Below are 13,063 nucleotides of genomic sequence, written 5' to 3'. Positions count from 1 at the left end.
TCAGTAGCCTGTTATCACAGTCGCCGCAGTGGTGTTGGTGTCGCCGTATACAATAACAAATATCGCACATTAACAGTTAACAGTTCCGTGGGGTAGATAATAACTTGAGCAGAGGTGGAGAGAAGTGCGGCGCCGCGGCTGCGAATGGCCGAGTACAGGCGCTCCGTTTCACACCGATTAATTATTTGAAAATAATCACAGATACGTCTAATACAATAAATGTAAGCGTTACCTCGGTGTGCATAATCCCACGATTATCTCGGTTTTTTAATCCCGGGTAGTTCGCGTCGGTCAGCACGGCGGCTGTTGGCACGGAGGGCGAGCATCGGCCACGCCTCCCCCCCACCCGCCGCGTCAAGCGACACGCCTCGCCATTGGTCGACGCGCGCTCACCAATAGGCGCCGCTCATTAACACCCGGGCCGGCGGGAAGCGGCGACTAGGCGTCAGTATCGTCACGAGAGTCGACGGGAGAGGATAGGCGTCCGCGCGACACCCGACCACAACGGGGATGACACGGTGACTCACTCTCAGTGCAGATCTGGCCCTCAAAGTGTCGTCTTCACCGGCATCCATGAGGTTCGACCAAGCCGACGTGGTAACCTGCACCGCCCCGCCGTCGCCGAGAGGCCCGCCCGAAACATCGGACAAGATGGCATCATACCACCCGGCCGCGGCGGCCTCCTTCTTGCTCCAACGACCGACGGACTTCAGCGTCAGCTCCTTGTTGACGGCCGGAGCCGGCAGTGCCGGGGCCGCGACGACACCGCCGCATCCGCCGGGATATCCTTACCCTCTGGGCGTCGGTTACCCCGGGACTCTCCTGCCGCGGCCTCCTCCGGGACATCCTTACACCACCGCCGAGGACGTGGTCTTAGCTGCCGCCGCCGCCGCGCACCATCACCCGGCCATGGTCCGTCCCCTGCGAGCCATACAGCCAGAGGACGACGGTATCGTGGACGATCCTAAAGTGACATTAGAAGGCAAAGAACTGTGGGAGAAGTTTCACAAGTTAGGCACCGAGATGGTTATTACGAAGAGTGGCAGGTAAGTGGTCTATTGTGATGTGCCGCGAGTGCCTAGTGCATAGTGTGTAGTGCCATAGCCCGAGCCCTCGGTCTCGGATATACGGGCCGCCATCGACAGATTAGTTAATTAGGCCTAATTAGTCATATAAATATAATCTAAGTAAATACTTAACAAAAACGTTAACGTTAGTTTAATTACCTAAACATAGCAAGTCAAAGATAAATTAGCCTACCCACATGAAATCGATTAACCATACGTTATAAGTAACTTGTTTAACAACTCCATGACCACTGTCAATGGGACGACTACAAGCTGACTGCTATGATAGCCTAGCCCTATGGTAATGAGCGGAGCGGCGAGGTGGCCGGCTGCCGTGCCGCGGCGGTAGACTAGCGCCGGGTAGTAGAGGCGCCGGCGGCCCGGCTCCCGTGTCCCCCTGTCAGACTAGTCGCTAAAACCGCCCTCAATTCGCCGAACTAAATGTGACAGGTCATTCCAAAACACAAGCAAACGTTGCTCTAAAATTCGTTGACACTTAGGCAAAACCATACCGGTAACACAAATTGATCGGTTTATGACAATAAAATAACCAAGTAAATTAAAACACAATCAAATAAATATTTTACTAACTTATGCATTGATTTAAAACATTTTAAAATCTTACATAAAACAACGTCTAAAAAGAATGCCAAACAAAGTTCTTTTATCATATGCTGTAAATAATTTTTTTTTACGTTTGAGGTTATAATTAAAACATTAAGATAAAATAATAAAAATTTTGTAAGTTTTAGTATATTACCGGTACAAAGTTAATACAATTTTTAGCCTTAATTTTGACTTTAAACCACAATAAACAAAGAAAAAGGTTATATATGAACGTTAAGTATATTTTTAAACTGTTGTTTTGAATAAATTATAGCCTCACCATGTCGTAAAATTCACAGCAATGTTGGCCTAATCTGTAACAACAAATTTAATATAAAACCTCAAAAACCACGTGGTTCAATGAATAATCAAATACTAAATTAAAAGCTAATCAAATACTAAATTAAAAGCTAACACATGTTAAATAAGGTTTAGCATTTCTTACTTTATATCAATATACAATTTACCCCCCCGATTGTGGCGTTAGAAAACACTTTTCACAACAACTCGCCGTAGGAACAAAAAATATACGAGAATCCTTTTTTTATAGATTCAAATGAATGTCGATGATATCATTAAATGTAGGTACCGTAGGTATTAAAAATTGAAACATATCATGTCCTTAGCGACAGCATCGCATCGTTTCAGCTATCCCGACTTGTTAGTTTAGCATTAATTTGTGAATAAATCTTATTCAAATCTATTAAAGTAAGCTACTGAATGAGTAGATGATTTTAATGCTGAACTACCGAATTACATAGGGGCCTATCCTAAAAAGATTTCACTGAGTGTGTTACAACAACACAGTGAAATTTAAAACTTCTACGTAATAAAAAGAGCATGTTAATAAAATAACATTTTATTAATAAGTCTGCTATAATTTTAAATTGGTTTATTAATAATATTATAGGCCTACATAGGATCAAGATTTAACTAGACCTTCGACCTTTTTATAACCATTAAAAACAAGAAATGTATAGTGATTGAGACACATAATTGCATTAATAGGCCTACACAAAGTTTTTCAATGGTCAAAATCTTACCATAGTTTAAATAAAGACTTAACCATAACAAATAATAATACAAATTATTAATGTTGTCAAAATTAAGTATCAATATTTTATACAATATTTTATATACATTGGAAAACTAAATACGCCTGCCGCCGCAAACCTGCAGACTTAGAAAATTGGCCTGATTGGATTTTCACTCAAATATTTCATCAAAAATGTTAGATTTATTCCCTTTTATTTTAAACATCAGGTATTTAATGAGTACTTATGTTTGCTATTGCAGGGAGAAATCATGTGTTTTAGTAAAATAGCTTAGATAGTACAGCATGAAGTAAATAAATTTGCCAAGTTTGAACAAAAAAAATATTCATAAGCCAACTACAGTAAACAGTTTACTTTAGGCCCTAATAGGAATTTAAATTTAAATTTTGTTTAAGTTTTCTCCGTGACCGTTTAGCGCACAACAACGCATCAGTTTACTAAATTATTATTTAAGCTCTAGGCTATAAAATAATTAAGAGATTAATTGCGAAATTTAATGTTTTTAAGGGTTGGAAATTCAATAAATCATTTTCACCCAATAAAACCCCACATATACTACCCCGTCCTCATAGTCCGAAAACACCGATTCGCGAACTCGTTGGAATAAACGTAGGTTTATACTTTCGTACGAAATAAAAAGGTGGTCCCAGGTCTAAGGTCCTTCCATGAGCCTATTAGGAAAATTCATTAAATGTTTAAAAGTAAACAAAACTTGACATTATAATTTCAATAATTTTATGGCATTTGCATATTTTATAGATAGGCCTAATTTATTATTTAACACTGCCAGAGCAATTTAAAATTATTTAACTATCATATTTAATATTAAACGCAATGTGTTTATGAATTTATGTGTTTCTAATTGTACTATAAATTAAATAATCGAGTAATAGTATTACAAATTATTAATCTTGCTATGTATTTCTGTTTGTTTATGAAATGTTCCATTTTAGCTAATGTTATCTACCGGTATTTTTAAGAATTTTAAATTTCCCAAATGCCCAACTAATATTTTTTATTGTTATAATTATGCTTATCTTTTATATTGAAAATAGTTTCGAATTTCATATTTATGACTTGAAATAAGTTTTGATTTTTTGTTGTTGTTTGATATTTTGAATAATAATAATTTGTGTGCATATTTTATGAGAAAAATTAAGTCGTAGCATATATAGCCTATTGAACAAAACTATAGCCCTCGAATAAACTATTTAAACCTCAATAAATAAAGGCTAGAATTAAAAAAATGTTATCCATGCATTTCCATCAGCATCTTGAATGTACATTAGAGTGCATATTAAAAATTAAATTTGCAGTGTTTTTGAGTAAAATATACGTAATTGTGAAAGATTTATTTTGTATACTTCAGAAGAGTAGTCATCTCATACTATATAGGCTACTATTGGTCATATAAACATTACTTGATGGGAATAATAAACATACAGCAAGGATAAATTCTTATTATTCTTTTAAAACTGTATTCAGATATATGTAATATAAAGCTTTATTTAACTAATCATAGAAAGCAACGAGCATACCAGATCTCTGAAAGTGGATGATTAATAATTAATATTAATCAATTACTAAATTACTAATCATTGACGTGTTAAAAAAAATAGTTCTAGAAAGGTTTCAAGAGGTTTTGAATATACTATTAATGAAAGTGTCTCTCGTACTGCATAACCGTGAAAGTGAAATATATTCAAAATTTCACAAGTAAATGTGAGGATTTCCAACTACTTACCATCATATTCAATTTGAAATGTTTGAAACAAGGCCATACATAAAAGTGTTATAAAGAACGGTTTTCAAAATAATGTTCCGCACACAATTCATGTATAAATATTTTATTAATTCATATTTACGCTTACTGCAACTGTAAAAAACATAAGTAAAATTGTGTCTTTGCGTTACTTGTTCTTTAAATATTTGTATAAATAAAATTACAATTATGACTAAATTTAAATTAATGTTAAAAATGAAATTACTCGAACAGAAATCGCATTTATAAATATATTTAGCAAATCATAGTTTTAATAGCCTAACAAAAATCTAAATCTAAAAATGTATAGCAGTCCCTATAAAGATTAAAGTAGCCTATACATTAATACAACAAACGTTGGTCTAAACAGTAATTTACATAGCAAACTACAAAAAAAGTGTCTTCACCTAATGTCATATGTATTTTTAATATAATACTCATAGCACAAATACTTCATGATAAATAATAAAATCGTGATTTATTCAGCGTCGAATGAAATCATCAAATCAGTCTCCGATGCCACAAGGGACTCGCAAATGTGTTATCGAAGATTTTAAGTAAAAAACGCTCGTTTTTAAATTAATATTTTGTTGGGGTTTGGTACAGCTAGTTTTGCTTATTTTGTCTCGTAAATAATGCACCTGCAAATAAGTTTCAGGAAGTAACAGAATGCTCAGGTAACTCAGTTCTGTTGAGATCAATTAATTTAGTTAGCATCTGTATGATGCCCTCACTTTTTAACTTTGTAAATCTATAACTTCAAATGTATGGAGGCATTTTATTTTTATTTTTCATGTATCGAGCTAATTAAGGAATTAAAAAAATTATAATATTGATGTGTTATTTCCAATATATTAGGCTACTTAAAAATACTTTGTTTGAAAACAGAGTCGATTTCAAACATTTGATTCGTGCTAATTTTTAAATATATTAAAATTGCCACAGTAATTAGCAAAATTGCACCATATGACGTAAGAAGAATTTAACTTTACGTTTGAAGAATAATATATTAATACTAGCTGAGTACCCGTCCTTCGCACGGGGTTGGGGTATAAGTTTAAAATTCTTATTTCAGTTATACTCGTGCTTTGTGTATATCTACCATAGCCATAATGTTCTACCACTGGACATAAGCGATAGAAAAAATTAAAGTTCTCATAGTGTATCACATCTTTTTGTTGTTGCTTGGTTCAAATTAGCTGTTGTCATAAATGCAAAAATATTAATAGTGTTGCACCCTGTTGGTAAACCTTATAACATTTTAAGCTATTGAATATCTTAGAACCAACTTGTGTAGTTGAAACAGCTAACAAAATTATTTAATTCCTTTTAAATATGAATACTCATATGGTTAACATGGGAAACTCCAGAGCCACTGGGGCAGAGCCCGAAAGGATTTTTGAGATATTATTATATCTGTGTGTTAATTGGGAATGTAAGCTATCATCATACCAAATTTCAGCACAATCCGACCAGTAGTTATTGTGTAATTGAACTTCAAACAAACATAAAAACAAACACACAAACTTTCACATTTATAAAATTAGTATGATTATGTAGAAGTGCATAAATAAATTAATACAGTAATATACGTTGTATGATCCTATTTTGTAAACTTAACAAATAATAAAGGTTTGAGTTCTTCCACTTCGTACGGTAAAGTTTGTATATTTTTTGGAAAGATGAAATTATTACGTTCCGCGCTAAGTTTTTTTAGCATGCAAAACATTCATGACTACATTCTATTAGAATTACCAAGCAATGCCGATTCCCAGAAATATTAACGTTCTTTTACAAACTTTTAGGGGAAATTAATACAAAAATACATTTGTTAATATTTTGATTTAATTTTTTTTTTATCGTTAAGTTCACCACCCGACAAATCAATTAACGAAATTACCCATACACACGAAAATCAGCCATTAAAATATTGAACTAAAAACCAGTAATCGTTGGGGAAAAATCTAATATGACTTATTGAATAACTTGCAATTTATAACCAAATTAAATAAATAATTGACATTTAACAATAATAACCAATAAAATAAACACCTCTAAAGGGATTCTCAATGTCGTACAATTTGCTTATGCTTAAAGGTTTAGGGACGTTAGAAACTTGATTTAAGTACTGTGTACTTTGGTTAAAGCTTTAAAAAGCTGTTATAAGACCAAGTAAGCAGTGCACTTTTTAGGTTAATCATCTAGAAGTACAAAAATAATTCAGTATCTATATTTATTCTTTGAATATTCTGAATGGCAGTACAGTACCTTTATCGTGGCTTGTAAATCAGATCGCGTTTTTTGTTTGTTTGTTGAAGTATTAAAAAACTAAAAGAATATTAGCTTGTTAGGTGATTCATTTTCATGTATCTATGATATTTCCAATTCATTTATGCGTTAGTGTTTTCATGGTTTTCCACATGGATGAAAATATAAAGCGCAGACAAAGAATAATTTCTCAAATTTCTATACAACAAAAATGATCACTTGTTAAAACCACTATGCATTTAGAACCAAGATATGAGATAATCTATAAATTTGTATCACATTTTGGAAGCTAAATTATAGAAAGAGGCTGTTGGGATTTTTTAAAAATTATTATTTAACTGAGTGTAGCCAATGGTTACACATGAACCTCTTCTTGAACGTTATCACCCCTTCATGGCAAAAACCTATTAGATCTTTGAAGGTAATAAAAACATGAATATTTTATCATCCATTTGTTAAAGTAGTGTTTATTTAAAAAAATTCTACATTTTGTACTAATTAGGTGTGAAGTTATTTTTTTTTGTTTGGTTATGCATTTACTTTTCACAAATATAAGAGTGCTACATTAAAAAAAAATGTTCTTTTAAACAGACATTTTTTCAGATTTTTAAGTTCAAAGACTTGATAGTATAATGCTGCTTAACCGTGGGACAATGACTTTTGTTACATCATAATCACATAATTTTACAAGCGAATTTGGAGATGGGGAAATTTAAATTATTGTAATATTAATAGCAGGACCGTAGATTATTTTTCATCTATTGAAGGTCTAGACTATCCGAAACCATTGTTCCATATCAAGGTACCCTGAAGCCAAACTAAGTTCGACCGAATTGTTATGCAATTTAGATTACGAGTAAATCAGACTCTATTAGAATATAAATAAATTTACGAACCTGCCCAATCCTACCATTACAAGAGGGATTTTGTGTTGTTGTTTTTACTTTATTCAGTTAACACAAAAATAGCTAAATAATTGTTTAAGGTATAAATTATCTTAAATTTTTCCGGCATAATTTGGCAACTAATTGATCAAAACAAACGCTAAAGGTTGGGCTACCTTAACCTTACGGAAATGAATTAATTTCTGGTAATACGCATATATTTTATTAAAATATAACATAATTTATTTTATTATGATCTAGACAAATTTATAAATAAAATTAACAACTGTAGGTTCTTCATAGCAAACGGTAGTAATTACTGAATAATTCTGTAAATATTGAGTGTCTCTAAACTTCATACGCACTGTGAGTTCAGTAGAAGTAAATGTACATTGTTGATTTTTATTTATTTACGATATAGAATTCATCTTTCATCACAATTTATATTGAGTTTATAGACAAAAAATATAACGCACGAATTTTAAGATGTGCGTCAATTTTAGATCTAATTGTATCCTTAGGAGCTACAAGAATTAAATTGGTTAAGTTACAAAAAAATTTAGAAATACATTTCAATTTTAAGAACACATTTTCAAAATAAACACCAATCACCCTAATAATAAATTGTACTCGCGAAAAATATATTCTAAACAGTTTTATTGATGTTTCTCGTTTGAAGGAGATTCTGCATACAAGCGTGGTTAAGACGAATTAACAATGTTTGCACTGAAGAGTATGACGTATTTTTGCAAGACAGATTGTAGAGACAAGTTGGCCGGTGGTCGCCGTAGCCGCCATTTTGTTTCTGACGGTCGCATTTACTTCACTACATTGCTCCTGTCCCTCCTCAGCCTTTGATAAATACACGGTCTGCTTTCTGCGACGATTTATAATTCCAGACAAAACTTCTTTTCCAAACATATCCTTTAAATGTCTTTTTCTGAGTGGAACTCCATCCACACGCATTTCGGGTTCTTGCTTTTCGCTGAATTCGCACAGAAATACAACATCAAAGAGTTAGGTAGAGTAGAGTTAGTTGGTGAGAAACTAAATATTAATATGCTATGAGGTTTTAGCGAATTTCCCTATAGGGAAGTAGCTATTACCGTAGGTGGCACGGTAAGACCTAGCAAACAAAAAACAAATAATTTAGTATATCAAAGTGTTTTTGTACGGTTATTGGAACGGAGAAAATTCAAAACTTTGTAAATTTAAAATTCCCATGCTATTCTTATGGAGAATATTGTAAAATGTTTTAGTTTGCTTGTTTATAGATATATTTTGATCAAAATTGGCAAAGCTATTTATCTTATACTAAGCTAATAATATTAAAAAAAAAAAAACACATTTTATTAGTTTCTTTGTAGCAGCAAACCTAGGAACTCGTTAAACCCAATGTTATTTAAATAAATTTTATTGAAAATCAATTTAGACGAATAGAAAATTCAGCCTGCCGAAGGTTTGCTGCGGCGGGGGTATTTCGTTTTCATACGGTGAACTTGCAGCGTGACCTCATAGCAATTCTTCCTAAGGGAGTCATTACCCATAAAAAAGGGTTTATATTTTTATTCTCACATTTATGTGTTAGTAAATATCAAATTCAATCAACAAAAAGGTCAAAATCTTTAAACTGATACATGTGACAACAGTATATAAATGGAAACACTTAAGACATTGGCAAAAAGTAAAACTAACTCACTATTATTTACTATTAATTATTCAACGCTATTCCAGACACGGCTTGAAAGCCAATCCAGGAAAATTAAATAGAAATGCGTGTCAATCTAGAAAAGTTCAAACACTTTTGAATTCCTAAAACTTCGTTTGAACTTAAATAAACCAAACTAAGTTCTTAGCGAAGAATCTGTTTTCTTCCGGGGTGGTTGTAACTTCATATCCGAATTGAACTTTCCTCAGTAGGTCGCTACCGGTATACAATTCTGTTTAGTTCCCCAGATGTGTTAATTTAATAAATAATCGACACTGTCAATTTATTTCGCTTGTAACATTTTTTATACATTTTAAGTGGAAAACGTTTTAATTGTAACTTCGTATCCGAATTGAACTTTCCTCAGTAGGTCGCTACCGGTATACAATTCTGTTTAGTTCCCCAGATGTGTTAATTTAATAAATAATCGACACTGTCAATTTATTTCGCTTGTACCTTTTTTTTTACATTTTAAGTGGAAAACGTTTTAATTGTGACTTCATATCCGAATTGAACTTTTCTCAGTAGTTAGGGTCAATGCTATTTACTATTCCCATCTACGAATTTCACATATAATTCACACTGACCATTTGGTTTGTAACATTAATTTACAACATTTTAAGTGGAAAACATTGTAATTGTAACGTCATATCCGAATTAAAATCTTCTCAGTGTCGGTACAATTTTGTTTATTTACCCACCCCCGAATTGGACATACAATTAACACAGTCAATGTAATTCCTTAAATACATTACATAAAAAATTTTAAGGGGTAGAATTATTTAATTGCACTGGTTCTAGATCCTAATTAGTGTAAACTGGCAACGAATGTATGCCCTCGTCCAGCCACCATGTCAACCAAAGCCTTGGGATATCACTGTGCAAGTGATCCTAGAGATATTACTTGTTAGACTATGCGACTCGATGTTTTGTCGAGTTTAATTTACATAAATGTGACGTGTATCGTTAAAACGACGCCGTTAGCGTGTAAAAACCGAGATCGTCAAAGTAGTGTACGGTGTACAACAGCGACAAGCCTACCCGATACACGGTGCAGCGTGCAGCGCAACTCTTGTAAATACAAACTCGCTTTTGTCAATAAAACATATTTAGTTAGAAGCTTAAAGGTGGTGTGAGGTGTTTCAATTGAATCAAAATCCCTTTCTGTTCGGAAACAGAATGCTTGTCTGTAAATGCCGTTATTGATAATTATCTTATTCGGAAATTTGGTAGGTTTTGTTCATTTCTTTATTGCATTTGAATTTTGATAGCATTTGAGTATACATTGTACGTGAGTTTTGTTCACACAATATACAACATAGCTGTTTTATGTCTTTCAACATTGGAAGATTATTCCCTGGATCGTAGAAATATTCTTAAAAAATGAACATGAATAATATAAACATTTATCTACTAAGCTAGATAAATGTTCGAAATATTGTAAATTTATCTGAAAATTTTTTATTTTATCTACAATTCTCACTAAGTAGTAAAACAACTCTGTAGATTAAACTATTGTAGGTAAATTTTGTAAATCACTATATTGCAAACATTTGAAATATATTACACAAAAAGGGATATCATCGTGTAAAGGGGTGTTCTAAAAAACAAACTACTTATATGCTATAGTTTTTGGGTAACTAATCACATTTTTTAAATTTCTCTGGCTTTCAATTTAGTAGGAATTATTACATAAATCATTATTTTTTGACTAAATCATTATAAATTTAGAATTATTGATGTCAAAGATATTAAATAACAAAAATAATATTGTATAGGATCATAAACATTTTACCGATTGCTATAAACAATACTGTTTATTACGGATAATTCCTAGGATCTCATGGATGCTGTCAATAGATCCCAGCGAACGCATCACTTTTAATCTAAAACAAGGTGTAATATAACGGCTAGCGTAAATTCTCTTTGTTGATAAACACTAACAGGTTATTTCTCAACCGTAGCTTAACACTCGTTGCAATCTAAATATGTTAATAATTTTTGGAAATTTAACAAGATTAGAATAGAGTATGGAAAATATTACATGGTTCCAAAGACATAATAAGAAAGCACCGTGAATTTTCTTAGCTACTTTCCAAAATTATTATTTTTGTTTCATAAGGTTTAAAAACTGAACAATACCAACATAAGTAAGAGATTCGCATGGTTATAACCATTAACAAAATTATATTTGAACAAAATCACAATATATCGAGTTACTGATTTATTGATTGTGCGAGTAGCTGGTGGTAGAACGCGAGGCTTCAGCCCTCTAGGTCCCCGGGTTCAAATTCTACCAATCACCAATGGAATTAGCTATGTGACAAAACCGCAATCAATACTAATTTTAATAAACCGTCGATATATCACCATTGCATCGTATGGTATAATGCTGAAGGATGGTGAATGGTAAATGGTGAATAGTGGATGGTGAACTGACGTGTTGATGGAACAATCTGATTTCATTAAATGTCATCGGTGGTGGTATCACAGGTTTTGTTGGCAGGCGAACATGATACAAACATACAGCAATCAGTGTGTACACGTTGAAGCTGTGTCGCGGCACACACACAACTCTCGCACGCACGCGCACAGTCCCCGTACAATACGGGTGAGTGGTGGTCCCGTGAATAGAGCTTTTCCTACGAGCCCGCCACTTTATTTGATTGGAACAGATATTCCTCACTCTGTACATTAGTCTGTACAAAGAACGCCCGGAATATGTGTGCGGAATTAATTATTTTACTGAGATGGAAAATCGCAGCGGTGTACGTGGAAATTAATAGTTCATTAACCTAGCAATGTGTTTCCATCATGTAGAAATCCACTGCTGTGGAAACCGTTGAGAATATTCCGTTTCTTAATTGAGTTCCGTTGTATATCTTACAAGTAAAAAACTTTAGGTGTAAAATATGTATTTATATGGAACTGTAGAATACATAATTACAATCGTTACTAGATATTTACATATATGTACAGGTGAAGAATTTAAATGCAATTTTTTGGGATCCATACAGTCAACCAGGGTTTCCACAGCTCCCGTACATCCCCGGTCGTCGGAAAATACCCTAATTTTCCAGTTGGGTACTCCATGAACCCGAAAACCCACCAAGTTGTATAATGTCATCTTAATCTTTAAAACTCATTGTTAATGGTTAAATGCTTTACTAAGCTACTAAACAGTTTGAGTAAGACATTTTTGTGTTCATGATGTGTTTTGTTAATTTTGAGAGTTTGAGGTTGTTGGGAGTAAACAAAATTAAACGAACTAAACGGTCTTTGTCAGCCGATAACGGTGTATCGTTTAGTAATATTTAAACATAAATTTCATTATACTTTATTGAAACATGTTGTGACAAAATTTGCTTATGTATGATAAATAACATTATATTTTACCCAAGTATATGTGTAAAGTCTCCTAAAACCCCAAAACTCTCTTTTGTATAGCAGACGCTGTATATAAAATAAAATGTATGTATTTTGCAAGATTCTTCAGTGTAGAATATTCAAAAGTCATAGCTTTTTTCAGTGAGTGACTAGAGTATATTGGTGAGATTGGCGTTGGCGTTGGCGTTGGCGCGGTGGCGAGCCGTGTGTCTTGTTATAGTGGCGTTGTGGCGATGGCTGGCGATGATTACATAATGATGCAGGTAATTGTAGGGTAACTAGACTATTTGTTGGTCTCCATCATTATGAACATCGTCATTAAATCG

General features: G+C 33.4%; 1 protein-coding gene across 7 annotated transcripts in view; it reads left to right on the top strand.

Annotated features, from left to right (window-relative positions):
- Positions 1-459: 459 nt before the first annotated feature.
- Positions 460-13,063, top strand: part of LOC128998507 (optomotor-blind protein) — a 92,802-nt gene continuing 80,198 nt past the window's right edge. For all 7 annotated transcript variants that reach the window (XM_054424678.1, XM_054424675.1, XM_054424673.1 and 4 more), the window contains exon 1: positions 460-1,046. In XM_054424678.1, the coding sequence (XP_054280653.1) occupies positions 574-1,046 (473 nt within the window). In that variant the 5' untranslated portion in view covers positions 460-573. The remainder of the gene's footprint in view (positions 1,047-13,063) is intronic.

Source organism: Macrosteles quadrilineatus, unplaced genomic scaffold, assembly GCF_028750875.1.
Source record: "Macrosteles quadrilineatus isolate MER2022 unplaced genomic scaffold, UCM_ALF_1.0 Scaffold_7__1_contigs__length_78375512, whole genome shotgun sequence".
In the NCBI taxonomy this organism is placed as follows: Eukaryota; Metazoa; Arthropoda; class Insecta; order Hemiptera; family Cicadellidae; genus Macrosteles; species Macrosteles quadrilineatus.
The sequence above is the reverse complement of the archived record's forward strand: the minus strand, read 5'-3'. Positions and strand labels throughout refer to the sequence as shown.